This window comes from Echinops telfairi, unplaced genomic scaffold (assembly GCF_000313985.2).
Source record: "Echinops telfairi isolate 266 unplaced genomic scaffold, ASM31398v2 ScPeMD7_2291;HRSCAF=2852, whole genome shotgun sequence".
Lineage (NCBI taxonomy): Eukaryota > Metazoa > Chordata > Mammalia > Afrosoricida > Tenrecidae > Echinops > Echinops telfairi.
The window spans coordinates 33,976,365-33,994,710 of NW_022106189.1; the positions used below are offsets into that span (position 1 = coordinate 33,976,365).

An 18,346-nucleotide genomic window follows, 5' to 3' on the forward strand; every position below is an offset into this window, starting at 1 on the left:
CAAACCCAGCCAACGCCAATGCCTCCGTCCTCTCTATGAATGAGCTGGGTGGCGGCTGGTGGAGAAGCAGCCAGGTGGAGGAGCAGGTGGGGACGTGGCCAGGCACGAGTTGCCGCGTCCACCTGGAAGGAATAGCGATCTTGGGGACGATGTTGCCACAGGAGCTGAGCATCGGTGGTAGACGATCTGATGCCTACCTTCCCTGGGGACGTCAGGTCTCAGGGCAAACTCGGTTCATTGGCACTCTGGTGTCGGAAAGGGAAAAGCCCCTGGGCCGACAGACAGCTGCTTGGGTAGTAACTAATCACCAACCAAGAGGCAGGACGGAATGAGATCCCATGGCCAGCTGCCCCCGCCAGCGCACTGCTAAGCTCCCCGATAGCAAAAGCCACCAACAAGTGATGGGCAGGCTCAGACCAAAATGGGGCGAGGGTAACACTGCTGGAGGGGAGTCGGCGGTTCGCAGAAATACCAGGCTTAGTGTCTTACCTACCTGCTCCCAGTGGCAGCGATAGAGTCATGGGCAAGGATGGGGTCATGTTCGGTGGGTTGGGACAAGGACATGGAGACATGGAGATCTGTCTTCTCCATAGAGGTCAGGATGGTAGTGGGCCCAACGCCAGGCGTGACTCTTCTGTCTCAAAGCTTGTGAGATGGGACAGCTGCTTCCGGAACCTTGGGCAAGCAGGTTGTTCAGGCCAGTGGAAGGCATAGGCGGGGCTGCCACCTGTACATGCTCCTCTTAGAGCTTGCGCACCAGAAACTCAGTCACAAACACACACTGCGGTGGTGTGGATTCCGCCGCTGGCAGGCTGTCACAGCCCAGATCACCCTCGTTCTGGGGGTTCCAAGCCTCATGCCCTCAGCCCTCCCTGCTGGCAGCCGTGTGCATATGTCAGGGGCATAGTCACTGCCGGTGCCACCATCCTTCGCCGCCGCCATGATGCTAGCCAGCACCTGCTTGTGAAGGAGGCCACCAGCAGCCCCTCACGTCCCTTTCCTCACCCGCTGCTTCGGGCCGCCCACCCTCTCACATGGGGTGATCTGGGACACCCCGGGGGTCCTGGCGCTGCATTCTCTGTGTTGTGGGTGTGGATAGGAGCCTCTTAGGGAGCTCTGTGTGGGACCTGAGCCTCGGCCCTCCTAACCTCTTTCCTTTCTCTCTCTCTCTTCCCTCCTCTCCCTCCTCTCCCCTTGCCTCCGCCCTTCAGGTCCGATCCGTACTGGGTGCAATGAAAGCTCCACGCAGGCCTTGCCATGGAAGGCTGTGACTCGCCTGTCATCTCGGGGAAGGACAATGGGTGCGGGCTCCCTCAGCACCAACAATGGACTGAACTCAACAGCACCCACCTCCCCGATGAACCCAGTAGCATGGAGCAGCCCACGAGCGAGACCCATGGGCCCCTGGACAGCCTGAGGGCCCCCTTCAATGAGCGCCTCGCCGAGGGCCCCGCCTCGGCCGGCCCAGCTGCCGAGCCTGCTAGCAAGGAGGTCAGCTGCAACGAGTGCTCAGCCTCCTTCGCCAGCCTGCAGACGTACATGGAGCACCACTGCCCCAGCGCGCGCCCCCCGCTGCCCCTGCGCGAGGAGAGTGGCAGTGACAGCAGCGAGGAGGGGGATGTGGAGAGCGATGTGGAGAACCTGGCTGGGGAGCTGGTCTACCAGCCCGATGGCTCGGCCTACATTGTTGAGAGCCTGAGCCAGCTGACCCAAAGCGGGGGTGCCTGCGGCAGCGGGGCCCTCCCATCGCTCTTTCCCAACTCTCTGCCCGCCGCCCCCGCCCCCGCCGCGGGGGGCAAGCAGGGGGACCCTTCGTGTGCTGCACCCGTCTACCCACAGATCATCAATACTTTCCATATAGCCTCATCCTTCGGGAAGTGGTTTGAGGGCCCAGACCAGGCTTTCCCGAATACCTCAGCCCTGGCGGGGCTCAGTCCCGTCCTGCACAGCTTCCGCGTTTTCGACGTGCGACACAAAAGCAACAAGGATTACCTGAACAGCGACGGCTCTGCCAAAAGCTCCTGTGTATCCAAAGATGTCCCCAACAATGTGGACCTGTCCAAATTCGATGGCTTTGTGCTCTATGGGAAGAGGAAGCCCATCCTGATGTGCTTCCTGTGCAGACTCTCCTTCGGGTACGTCCGCTCATTTGTGACGCATGCCGTGCACGACCACCGAATGACCCTGAGTGAGGACGAGCGGAAAATTCTTAGCAATAAGAACATCTCCGCTATCATCCAAGGGATTGGCAAAGACAAGGAACCCCTTGTAAGTTTTCTGGAACCAAAAAACAAAAGCTTTCCACACCCTTTAGTTTCCACAGCTAACCTCATAGGCCCCGGACACAGTTTTTATGGTAAATTCAGTGGCATTCGCATGGAAGGGGAGGAGGCTCTCCCAGCCAGCGGCCCCACAGCCGGCCCTGAGCAGCCCCCGGCTGGTATCTTGACCCCCAGCACCCTCTTGAACCTTGGTGGGCTCACCAGCTCGGTCCTGAAGACCCCCATTACCTCAGTCCCCCTGGAGCCTCTGGCTTCCAGTCCTACCAAATCCTCAGAGGGCAAGGACTCTGGGGCAGCAGAAGGAGAGAAGCAAGAAGTGGGTGAGCCAGACTGCTTCTCCGAGAAGGCAGAGCCAGCCGAGGAGGAGGAGGCAGAAGAGGAGGAGGAAGAAGAAGAGGAGGAGGAGGAAGAGGAAGATGAGGAGGAGGAGGAGGAGGAAGACGAGGGTTGCAAAGGACTCTTTCCGAGCGAGTTGGACGACGAACTGGAGGACAAGCCCCATGAGGAGTCAGGGGCTGCGGCAGGTAGTAGCAGCAAAAAGGACCTTGCTCTCTCAAACCAAAGCATTTCTAACTCCCCCTTAATGCCTAACGTGCTCCAGACCCTGTCAAGGGGCACAGCTTCTACTAGTTCTAATTCTGCTTCTTCCTTTGTTGTCTTTGATGGTGCGAACAGGAGGAATCACTTAAGCTTTAACAGTGAGGGCGTCAGGGCCAATGTGGCAGAGGGCAGCAGGAGGCTGGACTTCGTTGACGAAAGTGCCAATAAAGACAATGCCACAGCACCAGAACCAAATGAAAGTACCGAGGGCGAGGATGGGGGCTTTGTCTCCCATCACCAGCATGCTGGCTCCCTCTGTGAGCTCGGGGTTGGGGAGTGCCCCTCGGGGAGTGGCGTGGAGTGCCCCAAGTGCGACACAGTCCTGGGCTCCTCCCGCTCGCTGGGCGGCCACATGACCATGATGCATTCGCGTAACTCGTGTAAGACCCTCAAGTGCCCCAAGTGCAACTGGCACTATAAGTACCAGCAGACGCTGGAGGCGCACATGAAGGAGAAGCACCCGGAGCCGGGGGGCTCGTGCGTCTACTGCAAAAGTGGGCAGCCCCACCCTCGGTTGGCCCGCGGCGAGAGCTACACATGTGGTTACAAGCCTTTCCGCTGCGAGGTGTGTAACTACTCCACAACGACCAAAGGCAACCTCAGTATTCACATGCAGTCGGACAAGCATCTCAACAACATGCAGAACCTGCAGAATGGAGGCAGCGAGCAAGTCTTCAGCCACACTGCCGGGGCGGCTGCTGCGGCTGCGGCCGCCGCCGCAGCAGCCGCCAACATCGGAAGCTCTTGTGGGGCCCCCTCGCCCACCAAACCAAAAACCAAGCCCACCTGGCGGTGTGAGGTGTGTGACTACGAGACGAACGTGGCCAGGAACCTCCGCATCCATATGACCAGCGAGAAGCACATGCACAACATGATGCTGCTGCAGCAGAACATGACGCAGATCCAACACAACCGCCACCTGGGCCTCGGCAGCCTGCCCTCGCCTGCCGAGGCCGAGCTCTACCAGTACTACCTGGCCCAGAACATGAACCTGCCCAACCTGAAGATGGACAGCACCGCCTCAGACGCCCAGTTCATGATGAGCGGCTTCCAGCTGGATCCCGCCGGGCCCATGGCCGCCATGACACCCGCTCTAGGTGAGGCCACCTTCCTGTTTGTCCCTTTCGGTCCCGTGAGTTCCACTGGGGGAAAGGGCTGCGGTTGGTTTGCATGTCCTTCAGCCGTTGTGTGGGAACCTGAGTGTCTAAGCCAGGGGATAGATATCCTTGGGGGCATTTCTCAAGAATCTCTTTGGACTCTGTGTGTTCGTTTCACGGGGCCCAGGTGCACGCTACAGAGAGGCGGTTGTGCTCTGGCTGTGTATTGGGTCAGGATTGCAATGTAAGTGTTTCTTCTTGTTGGTGGCTTTCGCGGAACCTTCCTTACTGTTCCCATTCCTTCTTTCCCTGTCAGCTCCCTCTGCAAAACTGCCACAGTTATCTGAAACTTTTGGGGTTTCATGAAATACTTATTAGAACTTAGGGGAACAGTAGCTGGATTTGTAAGTAGGGAAATTCATCTCAATATAAGGCCTTAGAGACTATAGAGGACTCTGCTCACACCTCCCCAGGCTGGCTCTGTACTGAGCTGGGAGCCTCCCAGTCAGAGCTAGCTTCTCAGCATCAGCCCTTGTGTTTATGAGGCTCTCCGGGAAGTAACAGGTTTCTTGGTATGTTTTCTTTTGCATCAGGTTGCTGGAGATTAGACAAACTTTGTATGTGAAAGAAATGAGTTTTTCATAATTGATCCTATCCTTTCTAATGACACCTTGGTTGCCATGAAAAATGACCCATGACCAACTTAGAAAAGTTGAGTTGGCTATATCCAGAGACCACATCGTACACCAATGTGCTTGACATATGTAGAATAGAACCAAGAGTATAGGATGGGGATGCTGGAAACCATGTTGCAAGAGTGGCACTGTGTTAAGAGAATCTCCCGACTTTTAGGAGTACTTGCGTAGCTTCTGAGATCTCTTACCAAGCCAACCATCATGGAGATGAGTTTGACGGCTGAGCCTCCACTGGCCCTACTCCCTGTGCCTCTGTGAGGTCCTGTCCCTGCCTGACCTTTATTCCCTGGCCTTGTTGACCTGTTGGAACCCGCAGTGGTGGCCTGAATTAAGCACTACTCCATTACTGACAGGGGCCGTGCAACCTAGTTCTCTGAGAGCAAGCGTGAGTTTGTACCTTTATCCTGGGAACACTTGGGCAAGAGCCAGAGGAAAGGCCCTTGAGGACTTGCGAGTCTTTTGCGAGTTGTGTTTTAGTGCAAATTGTTGCTGTGATTAGTTTTATTTCTACATGTTTCCGTTGGTTTTCCTGCTATGTATTTAAATTGGAGTCCTTGATACCTTAATCATATTTTCTATTTTGAAATACTTTCCTGTTCTTTATTACCAAACAATTTGGAGCTATTTTACCAACTGGTGATTCATCTCATTTGTCCTCACAAGAGCCTGGCTATCAGTGTGACAAGATGTTCCTTTTTTTTTCCCTTTTGTTTTAAGACTAAAGGAAAGAGTTGCAGCACTCAGCTAACAATGGACAAGTTGGTTGTTTGAATCCACCCAGCTGCTCCATGGGAGAAAAGCTGTGGCGACCCATTCTCCTATAGACCACAGCCTAGAGCTCCCTGCAGAGCAGTTCTGCTCTGCCATGTGCCTTCACATGAGTTGAACATCAACTTGATGGCGCTCACCACCACCACCGCCACCGCCACAGGGATTGGGGTCTTCTGATTGGAGACTTAAAATCTTGAGAGTATTAAGGCTTGCATTGTGTGCACCTACATATGTCTTTAAGTTCTCACCCTCAGAAGACATGACCACATTTGGCAATAGGATTATTCTTTATTAAGTCAATGAGGCCACGAGGGACTAGGTTGGGGCCTAAGCCCCGCAGAATGGATCAGACATACCTATAGGGGGAAGACAGATGCTACAGATGTCCCTGGTCTACCAACAAGGAAAGCTGTGTACCGCCCCTTGTCCGAGCCAAGGTAGTGTTCTTCAGAGCCATTTGCCTTTGGTAGTTTCAGTTACAGTGGAACTAAGCCAAGAAACAAAGCCAAGAAGACAGAGCTTGAAGTAAATGGTATTGATTCCTCAGGTCTTCCATAAGGAACCACCACAAACTAGGTAACTTAGGACCAGAAAACCCCACCGCCATCGAGTTGATTCTGACTCATAGTAATTCTATACAGGGGTTCTGGGGCTGTAAATCTCTCTCCCATGGAGCAGCTCATGAGTTTGAACTGCCGACCTCGTAGCTAGCAGTCCAACGTGTACCCAACAGTGCTACCCAGGCTCCTACAGCTTTTACAGACAGGAGTGTGTTGCCTTCCAGTTGTGGAAGACGGGGTGTTGGAGCTCAGGGTGTCAGCTGTGCTCTTGCCTCGGAGGCTCTGAGGGAACCTGTTGGCAGGCCTCACTTCGCTCCTGGTAATACCTCTTATAGCCACGGTGTCCTCTCTGTATCTTCCTCTTTTGTGAGGTTGCCACTCACCCGGGGTTAGGACTCAGCCTCCTTCAGTATAAGTTCATGCGAACATAGCTGATAACCTCTTCACATACCTTATTTCCAAACAGTGTCCCATTTCTAGGACACTACAGGAGTAGTTAGGGCGTCGACTTCTCTTTTGTGGAGTGACAAAGTTCAAGCTATACCATTAATAAAAGAGAACATCGCTGGTGGTGATGGAGATATGGAAACCAGGTGTGTTCATATTGGGCAAAGCAGGTTCTTTGAAGGGGTCATTCTGAGGCTTGAATCAAGGGGTGGGGAAGTGTTGAGAATCTGTGGGGCACCATGTACTCCACAGGGCCCTGTGGCCGATGCAAACGCAATAGAAGATCTGCATGCATCCTGCATTGTAGGCACACGTAGAAGATCCACATTTTATGTCTGAAAGACACTAGAGCTCTTCCTTGTAAGGACTTTATCAGGCTCAGCCGAGAAGGACCCTTGAACTTCCAGCGTCACTACTTGTTGGCTGCGGTGAGGCTCTGGGGACCTCCTGTGCCTCCCTCAGGCCCTGAGAGCTGTTGCGATGGAGTAAGCACCAGAAGCACTTGATGCTGGAGCTTCTGGAGGGGTGTGTGAAATAGGATGCGTTCAGCTTTGGTAGGAGAAACCAGTACGTGCACATGAAGAAAGGTTCTGGTCCTTTCCATCTGCTACAGCTCCGCTGGTTTTCCCCTGGAGGTCATTCATGAGAAGGTAGCAGCATTATGAGATACTACTGGGTCCTGCAGGGGAAATCCATGTGTGTGTGGGTTATGTTCCTTCTTAGAAAGTTAGGGAGAAAATAACAATTTATAAATTATCAAGGGCTCATGAGGGAGGGGGGCCCTTGATAATTCATGAGGGAGGGGGGCGCGGGGAGGGAGGGGAAAAATGAGGGCCTGATGCCGGGGGCTTAAGTGGAGAGGAAATTTTTGAGAATGAGGAGGGCAATGAATGTACAAATGTGCTTTACACAATTGATGTATGTATGGATTGTGATAAGAGTTGTATGAGCCCCTAATAAAATGATTTTTTTTAAAAAGCAAGTTAGGGAGTCCCTGGCGGTGTAGACAGGTGAGACAGGTGTGACACAGCTGCCAACCAGCAGGTTGGTGGTTCTCGTCCCTCCAGAAGCACCTGGGAAGAAAGGCCTGGCAATCTATGACGACAGCCATAGATAACCCAGGGAAGCTCAGCGCTCCTCTGGCGCACGTGGTTGCTGAGAGTCAGACTGGCCTCCACAGCAGCCTGTTTCACAGAGTGACTGTCCTGCCACTGTCCTGGCCACAGAGGGTCCCTGTAGGAACCCTGAGCACAGAAGCTGGTGCTGGGGATGCTGCCTTCTGGAGGCCTCGATGGGGAGGCCAGCACCTCTTCCTTTGGTTTGATCTCATTGGATCTGGAGTTGGACTTCAGACTGGGTGAGCCCACTTGGGCAGGTCTTCTTTTAACTCCTGAGGAAGGAAGGGGTTGGCCACTTGGATGGTGAATGTCTGCTCCCCAAGCAGCCGGACACAGGACACTTGTAAGAGGTGTCACAGCAGCCCTGGACCTGCCTTTGGTTTTAGGATGGGTCTTCCAGTCTGTGCATTCCTGTGCCCTGAGCTTGGCCACGCTGAGGTGAACGTCTGGTGCTAGAGGTTGGTGCCTTCCAACCTGGAGGCCACTGTGCAGCTGAGTGGCTGCAGTGTCAACAACAGAAGTGGGGTGCATGTGGGAAGACAGTGTACCTCTGTCTCTGAGACCACCATTTGCAGATAGCAAGGCTACCAAGCCTTACTTAACAGGGTTATTGCCCTTGCCACTTGAGAACCGTGTGAATAGTACCCAGGGAGCAAAGTAAATCCAGAGACTCAGGCTGACGTGTTCACTATGGATTAGTAAGAAAGCACAAGTCGGTCTCTGCTTACTTTGCTTTATTAAGTCATCTGGCTCTACCCGTGAATTGGGGATGAAATAATTCCTTTGTCTCATGGTTCTGTCGGGTTCTCAAGTGAGGGCTGGCTGCTCCAAGGAATCGTTCTGGAAGGGAATCTGAGCTCACTGTGTAGAGCCCTGGCGGCGCCATGGGCTAACCATTGGGCGGATAGCCCCAAGGTCGTCAGTTCAAATCCGCCAGCTGCTCTTCGGGACAAAGCTGAGGCTGTCTGCTCCCGTACATACAGCCTCTGGTTGCTGTGCGTGGGAATGGGTGCACCAGTGGTTGATTTGGTTTGGGGTCACTCGGACTGATTTCCCTGCTCCTCTTGCCCTGCCCTGGGTTTGATGTCATCCTAGGAGCTTGAAATGGGAGTCGGGATGCGTCATCGCCCAGACTTGTCATTTTTAACTCAGGATCCAGCAAGCCACAGCTGCGGCTCCCTTTGGAGTGATCGTGGCGCCAGGTTACATTTAAGAAGTTGAGAGGGTTTGATTTTTCAGGTGGCCGGCATCAGAAACAAATACATGTTTGCTCCTTGTCTCGCCCTCCGGGCAGTTTCTTCTTTGATGGAACGCTGCTGGGCGAGCTTCCTGGATGCTGCCTGGCCTTTGTCCCCATTAAGGGAGGGAGCTTTGTGACTTTTTCTTCTCTCTGCGCTGGCCTCCCTCTTTCCTTTTTTCTCCCTGTTTAAAAAAGAGCGTCATTCTTCCTTATGGTTCTTCTCTCACCAGGGGAGATGGAAAGAGAAACAAGTATAAAGCTTCCTAAGCCTTCTGGAACACGTGTGTGAAAGATTGCTGTGGCCACTAGACCGGCCGCTAGTTTCAAACGGGGCATGCCCAGCTGGTGTGTCCAGGTGTGTCCAGACCCCTTGCGTGGTGTAAACAAGGAGAATATATATTTTACATTGGTGTGTGTGTGTGTGTGTGTGTGTGTGTGTGTATTTGTACACACACATTTATTTTCCCCCTTGGATTAGCTACTAACTTAGATTCTAATCAGCCATTTTCAAAAAAGAAACAAGAGCCCCAGCTCACCTAGGCATAGGTGGGGGGTGTCGAGTTTACCTTTCTGTCGGGGGTGGGGTGGGGTACAGACTTGGAAGATGGAGTGTGCCTGCAGAAAATAGCTCAGCTTTCTGCTTGATGGTATGTGGAGGTAATGGATGGGCGGCTGCCCCTTCCAAGCCCTGATCGTGATATAAATAAGTGCTGCTGCATTAGTTTACCATCAGTGAGCGAGAGCACACTCCTGGGGTGCAGGTCAGTGGTGATGGAGGAAGCTCCGTGGGGGGCCGGGGAGGCCAACCTTTGACCCTTCTGCCTAGATGGGAGTCAACCACTGCCTTTCACTGCCCATCCATCCACTTCCTGACCACAAACCAGCTCAGCTCTGGTCACCCCTGTGTGGGAAAGGACATGCCAGAGCTGCTCACTCTACTGCAGAGGCCTGGGGGCTCGTTGAGGGTTCAGAGAGGCTGCCTGCCATTCTGTCTCTCAAGAAACTGACCCTGATGGGGGCCACTGACCAATGTGTGTGACTCACCACCTGACAGCCTGTGTGATCGTGTGCATCTGCCTCTACTGGGGCAGAGGTGACACTGACAGATGGCTAGGACACTGACCAGAGGGGTGTGGCCAGAAATGGGAGTTCAGCCCAGAAATCTTTTTTTCAGTTTTTGAAAATGTCCCTCTTGTTTTAATCCTATTGTGTTTTTGGAGGTTTACATAGCACTTTAGGTCCCATTCAGCATATCTCAGTTGTTTTCTGCGACCTTGGTTCCATTTGCCACAATGCGGGGACATTCTCCTGATTTCCGGCTGTGTGGTTCTGTTTCCATCGATCCAGTTACATCTGGAGATGTGCACACCTGTGTTGCCCAGTAGCCACTAGCCACATGCCTGCGCCAATGTGAAAGAATGGAGTCAGGTTAAACATTTCAAGCACCAAAGCTTTGGTCAGCCCGGACAGACCATTCATTCTCATCATCACAGATATTCTGTTGACCAGCTCTGTTCTGGGTGAGTCTGGGCCTTGTGTTTCCCCGAGGCACTTGGTACCTTAGAGCACAGCTATGACCTAGTTCAACTTCCAGGGTCTGGCATTTCCGAGTCTGTCACATCTGTGGCTCATGCTTATTCCTGCTGTTTCTGGGTGCACATTGAAGTGCAGAATTGAAATAGTCAGGAAGCTATGGCTCTGAACGTTTTCCTAAGTGTACTTTTCCTAAAGGAAGGAAGTCTTCCACAAACCTCAAAAAGTCTGTGGGACATACACATTCCCTTCCCCTCAGCTATCAGAAGCACAGAGGCCCTGATGTGTCGTGGCTGTGTGTTGGGCGACTAACAGCAAGGCCAGCAATTCAAAAGCACCAGTTGCTCCTTGGGAGTTAGGCGGGCTTTCTACTCCCGTAGAGTTAGTCTTGGAAACACAGGGCAGTGTCTTGTAGGGTGGCTATGAGTCAGCCTTGGCACAGTGGCAGTGAGTTTGTTTTGAGTCAGAAGCGAAGGGAGCCCTTGGTGGCACCAGTGGGCTTTGATTTGCAAGGTCAGCCGTTCAAAACCACCAGCCACTCGATGAGAGAGACTAGGTAAGCTTTCTAACTCTCGGTCAAGAGTTACAGCCCTGGAAACTCACAGGGTCAGTTTTGCCTTGTCCTTTGGGGTCACTATGAATTAGAACCTACTCAGTGACAGTAAGTTTGGTTTGGTTTGAGTCAGAAACGAAAACCAGTGGTCACCATGGTGACTTGACTCATGGTCAGAGTAGATCTGTGCTCCATAGGGTTTCCTGTGGCTGATATTTCAGAAGTAGATTACTCAACCTTTCTTCTGTGGTACCAGTGGGTGGGCTCAGACCCTCACCCTTCATTTAGTAGGTCATTGAGAGAGCACCTTGCACAACTTGAGCTGTAATCCTTTCCCCAAGCTTGGGTTGAGGGTAGTGGAGGGCTGGGGGCTGTATGGTGCCTGGCTCTGTCCTCAAACCCGGGCTGAGGACAGTGGAGAGCAGGTTCATACCTCAGTAGTGGCAGTGGCTGTGGGGTAGGCCTCTGACTCTCTCTCTCTCTTTCCCCTTCCCCACAGTGGGCGGTGAGATTCCCCTAGACATGCGGCTCGGCGGCGGGCAGCTGGTGTCCGAGGAGCTGATGAACCTGGGTGAGAGCTTCATCCAGACCAACGACCCGTCCCTGAAGCTCTTCCAGTGTGCCGTTTGCAACAAGTTCACCACAGACAACCTGGACATGCTGGGGCTGCACATGAATGTGGAGCGCAGCCTCCCGGAGGACGAGTGGAAGGCCGTGATGGGGGACTCGTACCAGTGCAAGCTGTGCCGCTACAACACCCAGCTGAAGGCCAACTTCCAGCTGCACTGCAAGACCGACAAGCACGTGCAGAAGTACCAGCTGGTGGCCCATATAAAGGAGGGCGGCAAAGCCAACGAATGGCGCCTCAAGTGTGTGGCCATTGGCAACCCTGTCCACCTCAAGTGTAATGCCTGCGACTATTATACCAACAGCCTGGAGAAGCTGCGGCTGCACACGGTCAACTCCAGGCACGAGGCCAGCCTGAAGCTATACAAGGTAGGACCTGGCTCCCTGGGGCCCGGCTCTGTCAGAAGGGGTTGGGGCAGACCTAGGAAGGTTGGCAGCGTGGCTGGGTGCTGGGCAGTAACCACCCACTAGAAGGGGATCAGCACTCGCTGGAACGTGATGCTGAAGGTGGGGTTTCAGGGTTCAGCTGGGAGCCTTCCATTATATTGCCTGGGGTGTCTGTGATGTGGGACAGGCTTTGTTTGAGCAGCTCCTTTTATTCCTGGCTTTCCACTTGGCCCTTGAGGGCCCCCACTCCCAGGTGCCCTTCCTGGTTTTCCCTCCCCTTATGCCTCTGTTCTCTCTACCTTGCTTTTTGCCCATCCTGTTTGTTCCTCGGGCCCCCTCTCCTTTCTCCTGGGTGCCCCCTCCAGTGATTCATGCCTGCATTGATGCAGCAAACACGAGGGAGCAGCATGAAATGAAGTTCATGGAAAATGGAAGGAAAAGATCATTGTAATTCCCACCAACCCTCGGAAGCCTCTTCCTAGAGAGAGCATAATTGAACCGACTCAATGGCAGTGAGTTTGTGTACAGCAGGCAATGTTGTGGGCAAGTGGCTGCATAAATGCACACGCTGGACAAACACCACTGCCCTCGTAGAACTTCCATTCTTTTTTTTTTTTTTGGTGAGACTGGATGGTAAACTCTCTGAGTAGGCTAGATGGTTTAGGTGAGAAAAAGTTAGGTAAGGGAACCCTGCTTTCCCCCATTTTGTTTTCTTTAGTCTCTGCCCCAGATAGATGTTTCCTGCTGATCTCATCCTGGACTTTGCTTATCTCTGGTTTTCCCTCCCTTCTTTCTAACCTCTCCTTCCCGACTCCCCCCCCCCCCCCCTTCCACATCCCACCCAGTACCCAGCCCGACTCTGTAGCCATAACTGAGGTGGGGGAGGTGCTCCGGATACTGTAAATAGTCCTTCTACTTGCAAGGCAGAATCGCTCCAGACGTTTCTATTGATTTTCACTGGACTTAAAGCCTCACCTTTTTCTCTAATCATCCCATAATGGCTTTAGTATGAACAATCAGGTACAAATCGCCATAAATCTACCCAGCCTCGGTCCACACACCTTCCACCCCCTCGTGCACGTGCTCTCTCCATCTCCCTCGCTCTTACTCTCAGCCTCTCCCTGCCCTTGTCACACTGCTACCCAGGTGGTGGGGTGCCTGTTTTGTTCCTGCAACCCTCACCTGCTTCTGGCCTGTTATAATTTTTACATGGAGGCCCTCAGCTGGGGGGACTTCTGAGTCTCCTGTCTCTGCCGAGATAGAGCATTGTTGTGCAGTTTATAATCGATCGTGGTCAGGATGGTAGGGGGCCCGTGCCTTGGATGTAGCATGCATAAGAAGCCTTTGTAGGGAAAGGAGGAGAAAGGACTGAGGTGCAGACATGGAATGTTCTAGAAAGTGGCTGCTGACTCCGTTATGGATAGGTTGGATTGATGCAGCATGGACGGTCTGGACACTACGCCACCACTTACACCCTCCTCTGAAGTGAGCACGAACCAGGCCCTGTTATGTGCTGCCTTTAAAAGAAAGGGTGCTTTTCCGCCATTTTTAATTGGAGGTCTCGCTGGTGGCAAGCTAGTAGCAGCCAAAGGAAAACAGAATTTCTGAAGGACCCAACCCCCAAAAACAAATTCACTGTCATCAATCAGTGTCGATTTATAGATTCGCCCTATAGGACGGCGTGGAACTGTCCCTGTGAGTGGTGGTGACGAACTTTCCATGTCTCTCTCCTCTTGTCCTCTCTGTGGGCCATATCCCGAGTACAGGGGCCTCGGGCACGTGGCCTGGAGCCTGCAGGGTTTGCTGACAAGGTCCTTTTGGAGGGGGGCCCCAGAGCACTACTTGAGGTGATTGCCAGGGTAGATGTGAGGGGAGTGACTGAGCATGCTGGGAAAGCACCATTCTCCTCCGCTGAAAGAAGGCAGCCCAGGTCGAGGTTCATCACAGCTGGGACACAGGACAGACCGTGGGGACAGTACCCAAACAATGCATTTGGCCGGCAAGCCCCTGGTGGGGTGACAAGACCCTGGGACTCCGAGGTGGAATCACTTACATTGGGAGTCAAAGGTCATTAGTCTGGTCTCATTAGTCCTGGAGTAATCAAAGTCCCCCTTGCCCTGTGACTCTGCTCTGGGTGGGGGCTGGGCGCTCCTCCCTGCATTCTGGGGGGGTCGCAGAGGCAGGCGCATCACTGCAGTGGTGGTGTGGAGCTTCTGTGTCCCTCCCTGTGATGAAGGGAGCCTTCTTGGCCACTGAGAGGGCTCCCTCCTTAGGGTTGAGTTGGGGTGGGGATGGGAGGTGGCTTGCCAGTCAGGTTTTCTGCAGGCCCTGGTGTGGCCTGTGGTAAATGGAGATTGATTGCATGTTATTTTTCCTCTTGCTAATGTAATCCATTAGCCCGGCACATGCATAATCAGTTTAGAGCACAGTTAACTGGGTGTAATCGAGTTCTTCACTGTCTGCTAGAGAAACCCTCTCCAGATGCTGCAGACCCGGGAGGGGAGGGCGCTGGACTGCTACCACTCCACCCCCATGTACCCTTCCCTCCCCTCCCCTCCACACCCCAGTTCCTGTGTGAATTGTTCATTGCTCAAAGTTGCTCTCACTTCTGCTGCATCCACCAAAAGTAACCTTGTGGAGCTCTCTGGGCCTGGACCTCTCTTCCCACTGTGTCCCCCCCCATGCATACTTGAGAAGAGCTGCAGGCAGTAGCTATGTGTCTCCTGGCCTTGCCCCAGTTCAGAGCGCTGTCGGGCTGTGTCACACTGGCTGTGCTGGACAGGACCTTCTGAAAGTGTGGAGTTATTTCTGATCAGAACACAAGAGAAGGATTGGGCTAATCTACACCACTGTGGTGCTATTGGGTTGGTTGCCTGGAATCGATTAGTTAGCTGAGTGTGTGAGAGCTAGTGTCAAATCGAGGCTATGTTCAGCGCCTGCGTGTTACTGTCACATGGAAGCCTGAGCAGAGGGAGGTGGTATCAGGTTCCCAGGCTGCTGCTGCTGCTGCTGCTGCTTGCTCATAGCTGAGGTCCTCCGCTCTCCAGATGAGTGGGTTTGGGCCCCGCCCATGGTGGTCATGTGTCCACATCCCACTGCCGGGCCTAGTGACTGACTCACCTGGTGGAAGGCCAGAAGCTCCAGCGAACGTTCCCGGCAGGGGTCTTGGTTTCCGTCTGTCTGTGATTCATCTGAGCAGAGTGGAAGCGAGGTGCAGAGAAGGCAGTTTCTCAGCAAGCCTGAGCCCTGGGACATCCATTTGTCACCTTTCTGCATTCACACGTGGTTCCTGTCAGAGCCCTGCACCCCCTCCACCTTTGGGTGGCAGGCCCCCTGCGTGCTTGCCCACAGTTTTCCTCCGCAGTGGACTTGAGAGCCAGGCACGCTGCCTGCACTGACCCGACTCCCAGGTCCATGGTTACAGAGACAGACGCAGAGGGTCACAAGAGCTCTGAAAGGGGTATCCTTCTCTGTGTGGGGGAGGAAGGGCGCAGAAAACATCATCGGCAATCAGCGCACACCTGCCAACTATTAGAATCGGTTTTTCACTTTGATGTTTTTCTTCACCTGAGAGTCATTGGCATGGAAATCCATCAACTTCAGCAGATTAAGACCCCACCAGAATCTATTACTCAAACAACTCCCAGCTGAGGCGCCTTTGATTGGGCCAAGACCGAAGGTTTCATATTCATCTTAAATTAGACACAAAGAAGGGTTTCCACCAGGATGTTGGTCACGGGCCACATGTGAGCTGCCTTGTGCCAGCAGAGAGGCAAATGGTGTACGGGTTGGTGGGGGGTGTACAGGGGGAAGTGGGGAAGTAATTGTTTAAGCCACCTCTAAACCATGGGCCCTGTCAAGACATTGCCAACTCATAGGGATCCTAGGGGACAGAGCAGAACTGTCCCCATTGGACTGAGGAGACTGTCTTTATGGACGCAGACTAGCGCATCCTTCTGCCATGAAGTGGTTGGTGGGTTCAAACTTCTGACCTTAGTGTTAGCAGCTGAGCACTTTAACCACAGCACACTGCAGCACTTTTTATGCTGACTCTGCTTTGTTTAAAGCAGGAGGTCGAGTGTGGTATCACTTTAAGGATACACATCCTAATTCTCACATCCTGGACCTAGACTCCTGCCCATGGATTCTGCATTCATTTAGGACCCCCTTGTGGGTTCTTGTTGCAGTGCAGAGGAGGCCCATGGGGACTCACCCTCTCCCTGCACCCATCCAACCCCGTCCATAAAACCGTCTCATAGTGGACGGTGGATGGGTAAATCGCAGATGCAGACCAAGCCAAAGATGTGGTTTGCAGTTTCCACTCAGGGGGCTACTTGATGAGTGTACGGAGCTAAGGAGATCTGTGGAAGCCCACAACAGACTAAGCTGATACATGGCCACTGGAGACCTCTTCCCTTCTCAGAAAGCAAAAAACGTCGATCCTACAGGGAGTCTCGTGTCCTGTCCAGCCTGGTGTGTCTAGGTGTTTGAAGCCACGGAGCAAGTGTCATCTGGTTTCCATTGTGATTCTGGAACCAGTTTCCTCAAATCTTGTTTTCTCATTAGGCAGCCTTTCTACCCCCTGCTCACCCTCTTTGTCTCTCTTTTTAAGTGCATACTTGTGCTTCTCTCCCTCCACCCCAAAGCTTGTGGCTCAACCCCCTAAATGAAAGGAGGGGATGTTTCCCTGTAGTTGATGTAGAAGGTGTGAAAAGCCAGATGTTTTGTAAATTCTAGCACATTTAGCAGCATGCCTTCATTTTCCTGGAACAGCTGGGGGTTTCGAAGTTCCGTTTCCCAGACTCCAGGGCTGGGGCTATCTGGACAAGGGCTTCCTGGGGCTGGGCCCAGAGGTGCTTGGGCACACACCCCTGACTTTAAAATGTCTTCACGAGGACTCAGGGCATGGGGAGCTGCCCCACCCACTGCCATTCTGTGACTTTATTCATATTTTACACAACTCATACGTCCAGTTGCTTGGCATTTGGTGCAGAGGTAGACTTGCTCTGGCTAAGGTATTGAGCCCGCCCTCATCCCCAGTAGGTAGGGTCAGTGTTCTCTTAAGGCCCCGTGGTTTAGAAACCACATCTTAGAATTCAGAGGTTAGATGTGACGACTCTTTAAAAAAAGAGTCCAGTGCTAAGCATGCCACCTGTTGAAAAGCCCATTTTATAGCTATTAATCATTATGCTCTGTTTTTGCTTTTTTATGCATGGTTTTTAGGTGTTTTTTTACACACACTGAATAATTTTTGTGGCTTATAATTGATCAGACCCTATTAATTATCCCTTATTAAGTTAGTAATCCATGTGTACTCAAGTATGAGCTAATAATAAAAAAAATGAATTTTTTTGAAGGTGCAAATAATGTGAGTAATGCATATTCACTAGAGAAAAATTGAAAAATCCAGGGAAGTTTGAAAGTGAATAGCCACAGAGTTACTACATGATGATGCATTTTTATTTCCTTCCTTTTACATGTACCACAGGCGGCATATACAGGATGTAAATGATATTGTGCAGATGTATACCCACACCTCACTTACCAACATGGTTAGATTTATAAAGACCAATCATTATTTAAAAATGGAGGATGACTGCATCTCATCACAAAATGAAGGGTAGCTGCCAAACTACATCATTACAAACCTGCCAGATTGCATCATGACATACTTGCTGATCCACTGAGAATCACAGCCCAGGCAAGTTGACACATCACCTTCACCACCACCAGTAGCTATCACCTCCATGCTTGTTACTGCCAGACACGTACCCCATTTTTGTGTAAAATATTCAGATAGTAGACTTTCTGCTGTTCACATAAATGCTAAATACTGGATAACAGATCTTTGATCAATGAGGAATAGGTTTAGTTTCATACCTGAGGCCTTTCTCATATCTCTAAGTATTTTCTTTTTCAGTTTTTAAAATGGGAAATCCTGTTGCTATTCTCCACAGCAATCATTTTTTGTTTAGTTTATATCCTTTTCACCTTTCTTATATGCTCATATAGATTAAAATATGTGTACATTTGGGGCTGTGCACGGGTGCTCATCAGTTAAAAAAACCCTCTAACGCATATGCTGTACTTCCAGGCCGTTCTTTTCATAGGACTGTTTGTCATGAGAACCATCTGGTCAGCACCCATATATCTAGGTCACACTTTTTTTAATGGCTATTTAAAATAGGACTTTTAAAAATAGTACTCCATGGAAAGGTTGTATCAACCCCTTGTTGGTGCATAATTTGGTATTTTGCAGCATTCTGATATTGTAGACAGCTAGGTAGGGAAGAGATGTTTTCACATATCTCTATAAGCCTGTGCTGTTACAGAAGCGGCTCACTGGGCCCTGGGGTGTAGACTTCCAAAATGCAGACGATATACTTTTTGTTGGTCTCTTAGGAAGTAGATGAGCTCTACATCAGAGGCTCTTCAA

General features: G+C 52.0%; 1 protein-coding gene across 1 annotated transcript in view; it reads left to right on the top strand.

Annotated features, from left to right (window-relative positions):
* The first annotated feature begins 1,257 nt into the window (after positions 1 to 1,257).
* The window catches only part of ZFHX3 (zinc finger homeobox 3), a 159,267-nt gene continuing 142,178 nt past the window's right edge, over positions 1,258 to 18,346 (top strand). The window contains exons 1-2 of the mRNA XM_045293664.1: positions 1,258 to 3,979; positions 11,396 to 11,892. Of these exons, the coding sequence (XP_045149599.1) occupies positions 1,258 to 3,979; positions 11,396 to 11,892 (3,219 nt within the window). The remainder of the gene's footprint in view (positions 3,980 to 11,395; positions 11,893 to 18,346) is intronic.